This window comes from Haplochromis burtoni, unplaced genomic scaffold (genome assembly GCF_018398535.1).
Source record: "Haplochromis burtoni strain Fernald_Lab_line unplaced genomic scaffold, NCSU_Asbu1 Contig_161, whole genome shotgun sequence".
Classification (NCBI taxonomy): Eukaryota; Metazoa; Chordata; class Actinopteri; order Cichliformes; family Cichlidae; genus Haplochromis; species Haplochromis burtoni.
This window is the reverse complement of record NW_024582522.1, coordinates 815,047-830,761: the sequence shown is the minus strand read 5'-3', so window position 1 is coordinate 830,761 and position 15,715 is coordinate 815,047. Positions and strand designations below refer to the sequence as shown.

The 15,715-nt window shown below is 40.1% G+C and overlaps 2 protein-coding genes across 3 annotated transcripts; both read right to left on the bottom strand.

Moving 5' to 3' along the window:
* Window positions 1-1,116: 1,116 nt before the first annotated feature.
* Window positions 1,117-2,554, bottom strand: LOC102290120 (LIM and senescent cell antigen-like-containing domain protein 1; the record flags this gene model as incomplete). Its single annotated transcript, XM_005932662.3, is given in 2 exon segments — window positions 1,117-1,263; window positions 2,344-2,554. Coding segments are annotated over 2 exon segments (344 nt in total), but the record flags the coding sequence as incomplete, so codon positions are not given.
* A 2,559-nt stretch (window positions 2,555-5,113) lies between these two features.
* Window positions 5,114-14,799, bottom strand: LOC102290430 (F-box/LRR-repeat protein 3). Of its 2 annotated transcripts, none has more exons than XM_005932663.3 (6): window positions 14,475-14,799; window positions 11,447-11,651; window positions 9,410-9,574; window positions 9,178-9,300; window positions 8,432-8,603; window positions 5,114-8,214 (listed from the first exon to the last, which is right to left on the bottom strand). In XM_005932663.3, the coding sequence occupies exons 2-6, from the start codon at window positions 11,648-11,650 to the stop codon at window positions 7,574-7,576; spliced, it is 1,305 nt and encodes a 434-aa protein (XP_005932725.1). In that variant the 5' UTR covers window position 11,651; window positions 14,475-14,799; the 3' UTR covers window positions 5,114-7,573. The 2 variants fall into 2 exon arrangements, with proteins under 2 accessions (XP_005932725.1, XP_042081066.1); XM_042225132.1 differs by lacking the exon at window positions 14,475-14,799 and adding an exon at window positions 13,930-14,468.
* Between the last annotated feature and the right edge of the window lie 916 nt (window positions 14,800-15,715).

Sequence of the window (15,715 nt, the reverse complement as noted above, 5' to 3'; positions counted from 1 at the left end):
CACTGAGCGCTCAACACAGACAGCATCGTCAGAAGGAAAGTTGATAAAATAAATTACAAATTTTGTATTGTTCGATACATATGCGTACCGAACCGAAAGCACTGTATCGAACGGTTCAATATCGATACGAGTATCGTTGCACCCCTAGAATATGTATATACTCCTGCAGGAGGGCACGGTTTACATAGAGATGAATGATTTAGCCTGAATTGATTAATACACTTCTGTGCAAGGATATCAGTTGAAAAGACAGAACAGTTTTCTTAGTTTTTTTTTTTCTTTTGTGTGACAACAGATAATGCGGACTGCATTCCAGTAACACCCTTAAGCGAACTTAACAGCTGAAGCTATTCTCACATACCCTGGAGGGATGGCTCAACATAGGCCTGGCAAGGCAACAGGCTTGTAACACACTGGTGGAAACCCTACAACTATCAGGAAATAAAAATGAGCCATGCAAATGTTATAACGCAATAACGTTTGAGCTTCAGGAGTCCAGCTGACATTAATCCGCTTGTTTGCATTAACTACGGTGGGCTGAATCATTCATTCCTATGTGTGAAAAAGGTTAACAGTTATATGGTGCTCTCCCGCTGGTTGAGCCTATGTTACTTCCCCATGGTCTCTCGCTCTTCTCCCATCAGCAGTAAATGAAGTAGCAGTTTGTGCCACACAGTATTAGTGTTAGCCACCAAGCCAGAAACAATGAATTAAAATCCGCACAGAGTACCAAAAAGCCAAAACAAACCACTCCTACTGTTGTTGCACTGAGTGCAAATGTTTTTTTTTTGTTTGTTTGATTGATTGACTTTCACCATGATTTAGTCCAGATGTCACCACAGAACACAAGTCTAATAAAATACCAACTTGAAGCCATGTAACACTCACCACACTGGTGACAACAGGGAGCAAAGAGCATCTGGAAGTCATGTTCACAATATTTCCTCCCTTCAAACTGTAGACAAATAATAATTTAAAGGAAAAAAAGTCATTATATAAAGAAAAGAAAAGGGGACAAATATTTCCACACATGTTTATGAGCTATACACACTGAGCTTTGTACTGATGTAGTGTAAAATGAGCAGTGACTACTAGAGGATGTCTACCTCGTAGAACAGCCCCTCTGGAAACTGCTGGAAACACTGGGCACACACGAAGCACTGCTCATGGTAAAGCTCTCCATTACTGTTGACAATCTTCTCAGTCGGAGCGAAGCCGCTCTTGCATCGCTCGCAGGCTGCACTGGCCAGGGCATTAGCAATGCTGTTGCACGAAACAATAACACATACATTAGGTCTGCAACATCCTCTGACATGCAGGGCTGACAAATAACTGCAGTGCAAGTTTAGACTAGTGTTTATCATTTCTCACATAACTCCTATATCATCTCCTGAGCTTCCTTCATGCAGCTGTCACCATGGAGAATGGAAATAATATTTGAACCCACTAACACTATTACTCACTGCAAAGTCATCACCTAATTTGGTAACAGCACAGAACAGTCAGGGGTTTCTCTGGCTGCAACTTCCCAAACACACAACCACTCTACATAGATGTGTATATATAATTACTGATACATGTGACAACTAAATTATCTCACAATTTCTAACATTATCCTTTACAGTACTATTTACATGTAAATAACTAAAACGAGTCACTTATCTACGCACTATATCTGCTGCCATATCAATCAAAGACATGTCTAGATATATATGGTTGTTTGTATACCCTCCTGTTGTTTATACATTTCTATTTTATAGTTGTTGTTTGTTTGTTTTACTGTTTTAGGAAAAAGCTATTTTTAGCCTTTTGGTCAATAGTTCTACAATTTCAAATAAATAAGCTTAACAATTTTCCTAATTATTACAGTATTACAACTTTCTGACATTAATCCAGGGCACATGAGATACATTTATTTATTTTGTAAATACCAATAAAGTGCTGTGAATGATTGAATGATAAAAAAAAATTATGTGAGTTTTGAAAAAGGAGCTATACAAATAGCGAATACAACTAACTTAGCATGCTAGCCGTTGGCACCGTGTAGCATAGAAAAAACTAAGCTAAGTATATGTAATGAAATCCGCAAACTCCGCAGAGTAATCTCTACACTTTGTTTGCCTTGTACCAAAATGTGGGGTGTGGTGATAATTATACTTGTGTTGCGATAATTATACTGTTTTGAAAAGCGTCCTATCTACTATAGAGAAGCGATGAGCTAACTTCTCCCCAGAGGTTGGCTACGCTGGCAAGCTGTTAGTGTTAGCCTGCTGGCTTCCAAAGCTAACGGGCTATTTAACCTCTACGCGAGTTTATGTTTACGCTACACACACAAAAACGTACCTGCCAGGCATTCCAGCCACACCCAACATCCTTGAGAGTACAGCACCTAGAAAGAAAACTGTTATAAAGCTAACGTGCTCGATCGTTTCCCCAAGTAAAGCAACTTCAGAGAGCTCTGCTGCCCCTCCCAGCTGAGGGGGACTATCCGGCGGCAGTGACTCCGTCCTCCCACGGTGGGAGTGACCGGAGAGCAGCATCCGCCTAACCTCGACTGAGTTTATAGAGACACGACGTATTAAGTTACTGCAGAGCTCCGTGCATGCTCCTCATATATGGGTACATAAAACCATATTTAGAAAATAAATGTTCATTTAGGATTAAAAATACAGAGGGTGTTGTTAAATTACTTTCGTGAAGTGTGTGGTTTAATAATTAATACAAGAAACTAATGTAGTAAAAGTCAAAGGAGCTTGCAAAGAAAATGACCTGGATGACTGAGAACCTTCACAGACCTAATTTAGTAAAATGAATTTCACTTGCAAAATGAATTCACAAAAGAACAGGACACTGAAGCTACAGTTCGCATGGGCTCATCAAAAGATTCTATAGCAGATTCCCTGGTCTGATTTATCTCAGTTTCTGCTGCAAAATTCAGTTGGTAGGGTCAAAATTGTGTAAAAAAGAAAAAAAAGCATAGATCCATCGCACTTTGGATCAATGGTTCTGGCTTATTTTGGTGTTGGTGTCGAGGATATTTTCCTGGTGTACTTTAAACTCAATTCATGGCCACAGTGTACACATGAGTTCATTCATTGTCATTGTCACAGCTGCCAAAATCGCAATTCCAATTTAGAATTAAGATTGTGTTTTTGTTTTCTCCCATTCGTTATAGGTTATCTTTAATATTGAGTCTTTACTTTACAATATGAAGTGTTTGAGGCAACTGGCAGGGGCGCCACCAGGGGGGCACCCCCAAAATTTGCTGCCCCAGTAGTGTGCCCCAATGTTTTTAGTGGCCCTCATATGGCCATCCCTATGAAAAAATGCTGGAGGCGCCAGGGGCAACTGATATTGTGAACTGGCACTATTTAAATAGATAAAAACACCAATTACATGGGTAAAGTTTATAATTATACATGTGTTAATGCTCAGAAATGTACTTAAGCACATATTTGCACATGAAGTGAGTAATTTAAAGAACTTTAAAGAAAGTTTAATCTTCCCAAACTGTGGATCTTGAACCAATAATCTGACTTCATCGGCTCTTAGTCCACAGCTCAGGAGCTCAGAGCATTTCCTGTTTAAGAAATATCACTTATTGTCCTTTTAAATCCTGAGACCTAAAAATTTAATTAGCTGTGGCTGAAACACGAGACAGCACCGCAGGTTACGTCTTTTATCTGATTTCACTTAATGGAACTGTTACTAGATTGTGTCCTCTCTTGCTCGTGTCTATTTTTATGTCTTCATGTTTACTGCTGTTTATAAAGCTGCTTGAAAAGCACTTGGCTTGGAGGTAATTGCTGCATAAATAAAGTTTTGCTCGCTTGGTAATACACTTTATTCCTTTTTTCTCCAGTTTCCTCGCAGGGATGTTTGAAGTGTAATTTAACCTTTTTCAGCATCTTGCATAGCAAAATGAAAACGAGGTGACTCGCAGCATATGCATTAGCGTGGGCCTATTTGTGGTGGTAGCTTATTTTTAAAGCTAGTGATATGAGTGATTCGCCTGCTCTTCTTAATAAACCTTTAGCCTTTCTAAATAAGATATTTTGCACAGACTGTCAAATAGAGGACAAAGGATAGAGAGAAAAGACTTAAAGAGGGCTAAATATGGATTAAAGAGAATCCAGTAACAGTCTGCTCCTAATTAATACATTACACTCAGGGTATCCTTAACAACGCTGCATTTCACTGCTCTCAGAGAGTTATGATAGCATCTTATGATATCTATACTCACATTTTTCTCTGATTTTGTAGCACAACAGCAACATTTTTTCTAACTTTAAAATAGGCGTATAGAATAGATACCTGCTCGGATAGGTGTGCTTGTATTATCTCTCCTAATGCATTTAATATACACATAAACGAACAGCTTAGTGAAATGTCTTCTAGTATATTTTACTGTACATAGCAACCATTTGCACATCATAAAAATTGACTTTTTCATATTATTTTTGCTTGTTTTATTTATACACTGTCTTTTTCTTCCTCATTTGGTCTCATATATACGGGCAGCACGGTGGCACAGTGGTTAGCACTGTTGCCGCACAGCAAGAAGGTTCCGAGTTCAATTCCACCTTCAGGCCGGGGTCTTTCTGTATGGAGTTTGCATGTTCTCCCCGTGTTTGTGTGGGTGTACTCAGGCTTCCTCCCACCCACCAAAGACATGCAGCTTGTGGGGATGGGTAAATTGGATAATCCAAATTGCCACTAGGTGTGAATGTGCGAGTGAGTGTGAATGGTCGTCTGCCTGCCTCTCGCCCTATCACAGCTGAGATAGGCTCCAGCGCCCCCCCGCGACTCTGAATAAGGATAAGCGGAAGCGAATGGATGGATGTTCTCATATATCTCTAATGCCTTTTTTTTTTTCTTACTGAGCTTTGTGCTGCTGTAACTTGTGAATTTCTCCAGTATGGGGATTAATAAAGTCTATATCTATCCAAATACCTCACCGAACTCTGAATATGATCTCGAAACAGTTCAAAGAACTTAAATCCATGTGAACCGAAGCACATCATTGTCTTTATAGTACAAATTTTTTTTTTTAAAGATTTTTACTGGAATGCTTCATCTCTTTGGGAAAAGAACGAGACGTTACTCTCCAAAAATCTTCTCAATACAATGCAGCTTTATTTAGATTAAATATAAACAACATGTTGTTTATACAACTGCAGCCCTTACTCGGCCAGTTTTCTGATGCTACGATAATCATGTGCAAGCACAACACAAATGTGGTTAATATTAACCAACAGACGGCATATTTGCATTTGTATAGATACACCATAAACTGTACTGTGCGCCAGTAAAGGATAAAGTCCACTGCTAGGCGTGGCATCTTCGCAGAAACAGAAAACTTGCAAGTAAGATGTTACAGGGCCTGTTACAGGTAGGATATCAATATAAAGGAGTGGCTCTTCTATTAACATTTGCCCAAAAAATAAAAAGTAAAAAAAAAAAAAAAAAAACAGACAAGGTGAAATATGAACCTCATAAACTCGGAACATAATGACTGACAGACTAAAAGGTGTCCAACTTAAATCAGATTTCAGCCCACTGCAACAAAAACAATAGAGAAAGATAAATATTTCAAGCTTACACATTCATGAAAACACTCGGCTACATCAACATTCAGCTGCCATACTGTCCCGTCTGCAGGGCTGCACAATTTCAAATATCATCTACAACCACCCGCTTCATTTCTGAAAGTCCACTGTGTCTGCGACAGGCTGAACAACACAGCCCTAACGTTACAACGGTGCGCACATCAATCAAATAACCTTTGAAATTCTGAATTTGGTTCCCAATTAGTTACAATTTTCCTGAATCACTCTAATATTTCTTCAAGTTAGAAATAGAAGCATAATCAGTGACTGTGCTGTATCGAGGGTTTTGGTTTCCCAGGATGATTTCTGTGTATCAGTTAACAAAAAAAAAAAAAAAAAAATCCACTTTAGGATCTTATAATCTCAATGTTTGTAAGAAACGAACCTTGTAAAATCAAGTTAACTACAAAAAGGTGGCTCAGAGTTATTAGACTGGAGAACCGCTGCTAAATCCTGTGACCATTTAGCTCCAAAACTTTTCCATTTCCTTCCCTAATGCTACTCTCGGGACCTTCATTAGGGTAAAAGTGCATCGAAAGGAATCATCAAATGTACAGATATATGATTAGAATTTCTCTCTTACATTTGTTTTTAAATATAACAGATTTTATATTTACAATTACAGGAACGTGGGTGCAGGCAATGCAGAAAATAAATTATCGTACATTACGCATGCACGCACATATATGTTTATATATACACATATTTATACAGTATATGAAGACAAACGCGATCATGGCCAAAGCGACCAAAGAAAACTGCCTCCACAATTTGCTGTCCAAAATCAAACACAGGGCAGAAACATGAGGTTCAAAAGCACATTCAAATAAAACTGAAGTCGTGACACAGTGATGGATGGAGCAGACAAAACAAGGAAGTACTGTCTGTGCCGCTGCCTCCCTCCTTGTAGTATCACATGATCAGCAACCACAATCTATAACAAGCTGTCGCCTCACTGTGAAAAAAGAAAATTACTCATTCTTGTACAGCCACAACTTATTACTGCAGCTGTAAAGAAACAAACAAAAATATATCAGAAAAGCTTCTATAACATTAATTTGGGTGGCTTTGAATGAGTACTAAAATACATTAGCTTATAATGGTGATCATCCCCTTCTAAGACTAAACTGCCTAGCTTCAAAGACACTGGGTTCAGTGTGGTGATGATAATCTCTTTTTAAAATCTGCATGTTAACTCGCTTAAGTGAAATTAAGCTCAGTGCTTTAAAGTTTCTGATTTATATTAAAAGGATTATATTTACAAGGCAAAAAGGAATCTTTGTTACATGCATCTTGTGTGTATGAAACTAATTAGGCGCATTTATGCTCGCCGGACCGGTGGTTCTGCACGCCAACTGTGACGTCGCAATAGCGCATCATTTAAAGCAGGATTTGCTGCAGGATTTTCCTGAATGATAGGTGTCACCACTGACGTAAAACATCCACATTCACTGTGGCACAGGAGAAAAAGTCAAAACCAGAAGCAAAACAATTGCAATGATAGAATTAAACAAGAGGTTTACTTCTGACACGAGTGCACTCCCAAACCAGCTGCTGCAGCAATGGCACGGACACCTGTGTAAAGCTACAAAAGTTTGTGGATTGACCAGAATGACGAATAAAAGGCGTGGATTGCCCGGTGGATGTGATGTCACTTTCGTCGTACATCACCGTTCGTGAGGGCAAAAACGGCGAGCATAAACGGGCCATTAGTTACCAGACATATTTGTTAATCCCCCTGGAAAAGTGACACTCCCAAACCCTCCTCAAACACTATATTTATCCAGTATTCAAGGGCTGAAGAAAACAACATACTAAATGTTACAAATTACGTAAATTATAATCTATAAATATACTCCTAAATACAAAAGTTATATACAGAACTTTGTAGCTGAAATCAATACATGTTAATAAAATAAAATCAGTTTTCTTCATGTTTGAAAGATGAGCCTTCTACCAGAGCTCTACCACGTAGGCATCATGTCTGGGAACCAGACGCGACCCAAATGCTTTGATACCTCCCAGTGGATATCATCCAACCCATAGCGATGATCTGGAACCAGTACTTCCTCCATGATGGATAGCTGTGTCAGTCTGTCTCCACACATCTTGACAAACTCCACGAAGGCGCTGCAGGACACTTCGCACTCTCCCAAGCCAATGGCAGACAGCTGCGTGCAGCGCTGGGCGATGCGGATCAGCTCCTCGTCCAGCGGTCGCAGCCCGTTGGCGCACACCACCAGCTCGACCAGACGCGGGCAGTTGAGGCCGACGCGCCCCAGCACGTCTTTGCTGACGGAGCGGCCGAAGTACAGATGCGTGACGGGGATTTCGTCGCGGAAGAAAGGGCCAAACTCATCCTCGTAGAGGTAGAAGTACATGACCAGATTAAATTTAGGCGAGTGACGCTTCATGGCGTCCCAGCTGCTCTTTTTGATGGTGTGAAACTGTTGGCCGGGATTTTCACTGACCACGTCAATGCGGAGGTGCTCCAGACGCACGTGCTTCTCCGAGGAGAGGGCGATGAGAAGTTCATCGCTCAGCAAATGGTAGTTGAGAGCCAGTTCTCTCAGGCCATGGCACTGATCAGCCACACACAGGATGCCTGGAAATACACGCCCAAAAAATAAATGCAGTGTTTACTGGCAACCTGTACACCACGTCTATAAATCGCACCCAAGCCCCTGAGAAACAAGGGAGAAACCTTACAATTTCAGCAATAACAGTTCTCAATCAATCAATCAAATTCTACACAATGACTAATTAGTCATTACTAATCATTAAGGCCCCTAATTTCTCTCATTTGTTCCATTTGTCAGTACCTGCAGGTGAAACGTGAGGGCAGCTGCTCATTTTGAGCAGTTTGAGCGTGTCGCTGTTATTGGCCACCAGGACTTTAAGAGACGGGTCATCCACGGGCGTGTCATCAATCTTCAGGGAGGACAGGGATTTAGAGTTGACGAAAACCACAGTCAGTGCTGAGATGAAGTGGGACTGTTGAACAGAGAAGAGAAAGAAACAATAAGCAAACATTTTATTTAAGAAATCTGCAGACAGATCTAGTAACAAGCATCTAATTCAACTACACATACACACTGAAACTTTCAGCTTTGTCTAGGAGCAGATGCACATTTGTGCAGGTAGTTGTAAAATAAAAGCTGCAAACAAAACAAGACCGCCGCACAGCAAATTACCATAATTCCACAGAGTTTCTTTTACATTATATGCATCTGTGGGATCTGTCTTCTGAGATAAAAGTGTCAAAGAAAACAGGGGCTGAGTACAAGATTTTGGAGATATCAACTTGTAGACCTTCCCACAGGCACTTGACTTTAATCAGACCAGCTTCCTTTCAGGCATTAATCAAAGGAGCTCTAAAGCGGTGGATTTTCAGATCTCTGCGGTGCGTTACAATTCAGAGAAGCTCATGTCTGAGTGCTTCAGTGGTTCTCAAATCTTCTCAGTTATGCCTCATTTCTAAGGCTCTGCAAAAGTCCACCTTGTGGTGTCACGTCTGTTTGCTTTTACTTGAAAATGCACACGATGTAACCCTGTTGCTGAGGCTGACCTTAGGCATCTCCATGAAGCTGGGCCTGGCTGTGGAGATGAGCCCCAGAGTTTTCAAAGAACAATTCACCAGCTGAGAGAGGATGTCGCACGCTGCTTCTGCAGACTCTCTGCTGCTGTCCACCTGGCAGCACACAGAGAAAATGGCACTGGGAGTTGGGCAGCACATAAAAATCCACTTCGCTTCATCACTGAACTGCTGTAACCTCAAACTGCCCCCCTCTCTTTCGTACCTTGAAGCTGACATACTGCAGGTGGTCCGAATGCCTCTTGATGATCTGTTTGATGAGGTCTGGGTGTGTGGCCTTCAGGTAGGAGCTGGCTGGCTGGTTCAACTCAAACTCAAAGCATCGCCACAGTTCTGGCATGTGAAAGGCCTCGTTCCAGCCTCGGCATACCTGCAGCAACAACACAAACTTTTCAATTTTTCATGCTGAAGACAAAAATACTTCTTTTTTTTTCATCCTCAGGCAAGAGGACAAAATGTGACTCAGAGAAGAGAAACCAATAATTAATCTTAGAGGTGTCACCCTGGCACAAATGTCGAGGATATGACTTGTTGAAACAGGAAAACAGCAACACTATACATCTGCTTGCTTACTGTTTAAACTCCCGCTGAGTTACGCAATCATAATGCTCAAAAGTTATTTGGAAAAATTCCTATTCCTAAATACCACTAATATTTTGTAGCAGTAGGTAGCATCTGTTTGACATGGCACAGTAAACTGGTAAATAAGTATTTAATATTAATAATGATCTTTTAAAAAGGAGCCACTGGCTCCTTTTTAAAAAATACTTGACTCCAAGCCAACGGTATAAATAAAGCATGTGTGAAGCCGTAAGAACCTTCAAACATGCTGCATTGCATCAACTTCCTTAGCCAACTGGGTGTGAAAGGAAATTAAGAAGTGTCAAAATCCTCACTGCCTGTTTCATGGGTGTAAATATATACATAACACATAAATAAAATATTTCTTATGCATTTCTGCTGCTGGGTGCCCTCTGCAGGATTGTGACTAATTTGTTTTTCTTTTTTTTGGGGGGGGGACTACCCGGCTTAAAGTCACGAGACAGTGGAGAGGTGAAGTGTGGCCAAAGGAGATCACTCAATTTTGGTGTCTAACTACTTTTCTTTTTAACTGCAAAGCCTTAGCCTTAGCTCTTGGAGTCTGGCTGCACACTTTGTTTATATACCATCTTCCAAACCTGTTGGGAGAGAATCTCCCACCTCAAAGTTGCAGGATCCAACTCAAACATGTGCAGCTGGTTCCTTGTTCTGCTCTATTAAAATGGTTTGAGCTGGAAAATGACTCTAATCAGACCTTGAAGCACCAGAAAACTGACTGGCTTCTCTTCATTGGCTCCCTGTTAAATTCACAATCAAATTTAAAATCCTTTTCCTTACATACATTGAATAATTTTAAAGACCTGTTCTTGTGATTTGATATAAAAATTGAACTGAACTGCAGCACGATGAAGTCAGACTACCCCGAGGTGAGATCTACTGGTGAGACAGTTGATTACTTTATATTGCTTTTTTAAAATTTTGTACATAAATTAAATTGTGCTCATGAACAGTATGACTTTATAATACTCCAATGCATTTGGTCTCAGTCCACTGAAACAGCCGTACTGTAGCTTAACAAACAAGTGAATTGGGGAAGTTCTTTGTCTGCAACAGCAAAGCTGTCAAACATTCAGATATTATATGCTTTTGCATTTTCCATTATGTTTACCACTTAGATGCTCATGCTGCATTTTATTTGTGCAGAAAAACTGAAAACATCTTGTTGATCTCCCTCATGAATGAGTAACCTTCCATTTAAGTGTTAACAGCAAAATGCTGCAACTTTAAAAAAAAGAGATAAACTGGCAGCAGTTCGAATTGAGGCAGTGCTTTGAAACATGACCCCATACCCACAAACTAACAGAACCCTGCTTTACCTTCTTAGTTTAGCCAAATGAAGACCTCTCTCATTATATGAACAAATACAGCATGTATCACAATCAAAGTCAAGCTGAAGCACCCACTTATGGCCTTTAAGGCTCATAATCCTCCATCAGATAAACTCAGCAACCATTAGGTATAATAATGCCAATGTAGCGTGTAAGTAAAGCAATACAAACGAGGCTTACACATGAGTATGAGAGGGAAAAAAATGTGACTGTGCTGTTCTAGTTCTTACAACTAATAAATACTGCCCCCTGCTACATATTGTAAACTAAGAGCAGCTATAAATGCTGCTTTATTATTATTATTATACAGGTACCTGGGAGGCAAAAGCCCTATCCAGTAGAGGCAGGTACTGGAAGACGTGGAGCAGGATCTCCTGTGGCAGACACTCCCAGCGGGCTTCCTCATCCTCCAAATCTTTCTCCCTCCTCTGCTTGCGGGACCGTTTAAGAGTCTTCTGACACCCACCGCTGGTTCCACCTCCATCCTCCTGCTCGTTCCCTTGGAGACCTCGTTTCATCCTGGGTGAAAAGATGAGGGTTTAAAATCCAGACAGATGAGCTGAGTTTTTCTGCTCGCCGTTGTGCATATTATCCCAGTTGTTTTCATTTTTGCAGCCCATATATGGAAGCCTGACACATGACCCTAAAGCCACAAATATTTTTATTGGGTAATCTGGTTAATTATATATAGATTTGCTTATTTTGGATCATGAACTAGTAAAAACAAAAACAAAAATCATTTCACAGCAACATATATAGCTGTTGTGATAAATATGTGAATCTTATGTACCCATTTAAAAAATGACCAGATGACAAAACTACCAGTGCCTATAGATTCTCAATGAAAACCAGGAGGAGTGCTTCTCCTTTCTAAATTTAGACTCCAAGCAGGATCACATGACCCCATGGTTAGGTCAATAACTTGGTGTATTTGACTGAATTCAGCTAGTTAAAAATCAGCAGTTGATTAAACAAGACTATCTAGAACATATGAGCACAAAGGTTTCTACAGTACAGTTCTACAGAGGGGCTGATGGCGCGATATGGCAGCCTCGCTTCTGTCAGTATGCCCCAGGGCAGCTGTGGCTACAACTGTAGCTGCCTCCACCAGTGTGAATGCGAGAGTGAATGAATAGTGGCATTGTAAAGCGCTTTGGGTGCCTTGAAAAGCGCTATATAAATCCAATCCATTATTATTATTATTCAATAATTATTTGTGCAAAACTCTTGAGTTACCCCTTGTTTCTTTATATTTTGCTTAAAATGAGCTCAACTTCCTTGTATTTTCTTAAGTGCGTTTGAATAATAGTTATCCAGGCTTTAAGAAGGCCTTTTGCAGTTCTTTTCTGGACATTGGTTGCTTTTTCATTCATTCATTTTCAGTCCATTGTACTTTAATGTGCCTTTCTCTTATTTTTGAAAACATTTCTCTTGTTTGCCATTTATTCATGCTGTTTACTATTTATATTTTATTCCTGCACAGTTGGTGGGGAGCACCCATAATCTTGCTGCACATGCACAGTGATAATAAAGAGCTATTCTGTTCTATTCCTTCTAGCTGACCATTTTAAGAGGAATGTTTTTGCTTGTTTGTTTGTTTAGACTTTTAACACTGACCATTCAAGCATAAAAAGGCACCTAAATTAACAGTGTTGTGTCAACACATAACAGACAACTTAGCAAAGAACCAGTTTTACATTGTATCTTGGGCACTTCATTTCTAGTAGCCTGTAAGAAAGACACAATTTGTTTCCAATGTACTGCATTTAGCTCAATATGTGAAAAATGCTTAAGATAGCATCATCTGCTAACCATAAAAAATTTATTTTTGCACCAAGGTGACTTCCAAAGTACTATTAGACAACAACTTCTAATATCTCAGTATGGTGTGCAGAGTGTCCTCAAAAGGTTTGAGAAAACTGGACAAAAAAAATTTCTCTAACGTTCACTGAAGCTCAGCAATGGTCTCATAGGAAGGGTGGCTGAGAAGAAGCCATTGTTAAGGAAGGGAAATGTGGAGAAAAGACTGAGGTGTCCCAAATGATACAAGAACTGGTCTGTGGATATACGTGAATATATCCAGATATCACACAAAAGCTGTTCAGGCTGTGTTGAATAACAAAGGTGGTCATACTAAATATCGATTTTTAAGCTTGTTAGAACTGTACAAACTATTTCGCGTTTTACACTGTATTTCCATGTATGTTTGCACATGTTTACATACAAATGCAAAGTTACATATAAATACATATAAAATCTAAATAATCAAAACGTTTGCATACTGCTGCAGATGCAAAAAATAAAAAACTGGCCTTTAGAAAAAAAAAAAGCATGAAAACAGAAATAATATTGCATTTTTATATCACGGAATATATAAAAGAAGTATATTTAGCTGTCATTCTTGTCAAAACATAACGGTTTTCCAATTTCATAGTACTATTGTACTAGGTATGACTGCGCAATGACAATAAAGAGTTATCTTAATTCCAGAAAAAATAAAACTAACAGCTAAATTAATGAAAACTAATGCTGAACATGTTTAATGAATAAAAGGGACACGAAAAAAAGCAAACCAAAACTAAATCGAAAAGAATTTTTTTTAAAAAACTTCAAAGAACATCACAAAAGCATATTTACTCTGCTGTCCACTAAAGTGTGTGTGTACTCTGTTTTCTAATGATACCTCTTTAGTTTTAACCTGTGGCTGCGTGGTTACTGGTTAACTAGTTGACTGGTTTTCTAAACAAAAACACTCGTGACGAGTTTCTTTAATCATTAACAATTTAAAACAGCTTACTGCCTCTATCGGCTTTCCCGTTCCCCCAGTATCGGTCGATTCTCACAGGTACGCGAGCACCAAGTTAGAAAGCAACGTGTTTATTTCCTGGAAGTCTGTCCTGACTACTGTGTGCACTGGACCATTCCGCGTGTTTTGCCTCACACACGCTGATGATTAACTGCAAGAACAGCCTACGTGTTTCCTTCAGCGTTTCTTCTGCCCACCTGAAAATGAAAACAGTACAGATAGAGGACACGCCTCCCTCTGCTTCAACCACCAACACCGTGTGGTCAAGCTGCCTCAAAGTTAGCTTCTCCTCGCTGATACTGTCTTTTAATAAAAGCGCCTTTTCCCACGCATAAATGCCACGCTGTGGACGCCGTTTAATGCCACCGCAATTTACAGCAACAACACACCCGTCAGGAGTTAGCTTAGCTCAGCCCAACTATACATCTTGGCAACTACTTAGCAAAGTCTACCCACTTAACATAAAACGGTGACTAAAAACAGCTCGATCAGACACTTACAGGTCTGCGGTAGTTATTTATCTTCACCCTCCTCACCTGGTTATCACCTCCTCCGTGGGGCTGTTTATTTAGAGACGGTCACTCAACGTCAACCGGGACCGACACAAGAAAACTGCGTCCGAGCTGGCCGACCGATCAAACACATTGGACCATACGACAGCACGGTGTGTCGGGAGGTTAGCGAAAACTGCCGGGAAGCTGGTGAAATGAGGTTTTCAAAAGTGTGCTGGCTTTCCGAGCGCCTGACCTAGTTTCGCTTCTCAACTCTCAGCTTCGCTACTTTGCTTGTCAGCTAAAGATGGCGTTTGTGTTGTTGTGCGGAGCAGCCAGCGGGCTACAGCCGTTCCACGGTTACCGTGAACGGTCAGCAGGGGGAGCAGTTTCACCCTAAGATGTTTTCATACAGAGATATGGGGGTATTCAAATGAGAAGAAGAAGAAATTACATTTTTAAACAATAATATGAAATTGAATCCAAAGGGTGACATTTATGCTATGTCATTTAAATATCCTCATTAAAAATTAAAACATTTTACCTTCCAATAATAATGATACTAATAATAGTAATAAACCTAATTTATATACCACCTGAAAAATTGAGGTGTTGGAGACAAGAGCAATGAAACTCAGTAAAATCAAGGCAGAATGTATGTGTGTGAATGAGTGAGGCAGGTGTAATAGGGAAGCTGCAAGGAGTGAAGTTTAAATACCTGCGGTCAACCATCCAAAGTGCAGATAGAGCACAAGAGAGGTGGGGACAGGGTGGAGGGGGTGGAGACAAGCGTAACGGGTGATTTGTGACAGAAAGAAAGGAGTAAGAGTGAAAGCAAAGGATTAATTGCTATGACATGTGGTTCGGAGAGAGTAGTACAAGCAAAAAGAAGTCTGAGCTGGAGGTGGCAGAGTTGAAGATGCTTTTTGTTGGGAGTGACCAGGATGGATAATATATGAGAATATCAGACAGACAGTTCAGGTTGTTTGGACATGTGCAGAGCAGGGTTAGTATATATGGATATATAGGATATATGGGACAAAGCTTGTTGAAGATAAGACTACCAAGCAGGAGGAAAAGAGCAAGACCAGAAAGAAAATTCATGGGTGTAGTGATGGTGTAGTGGTGGACATGCAGAGGGTTGATGTTATACAGGAGGAGAACAATTGCCACTATATTTAAGAGAGAAGCCCACCGTGCTAGGAAGTAAATATAGACGGTTACTGTCTCTCAGTCAGGATAAAATATTGGTTGTGCACAGGTAGTGTCATGTTCAAACAGTCTTA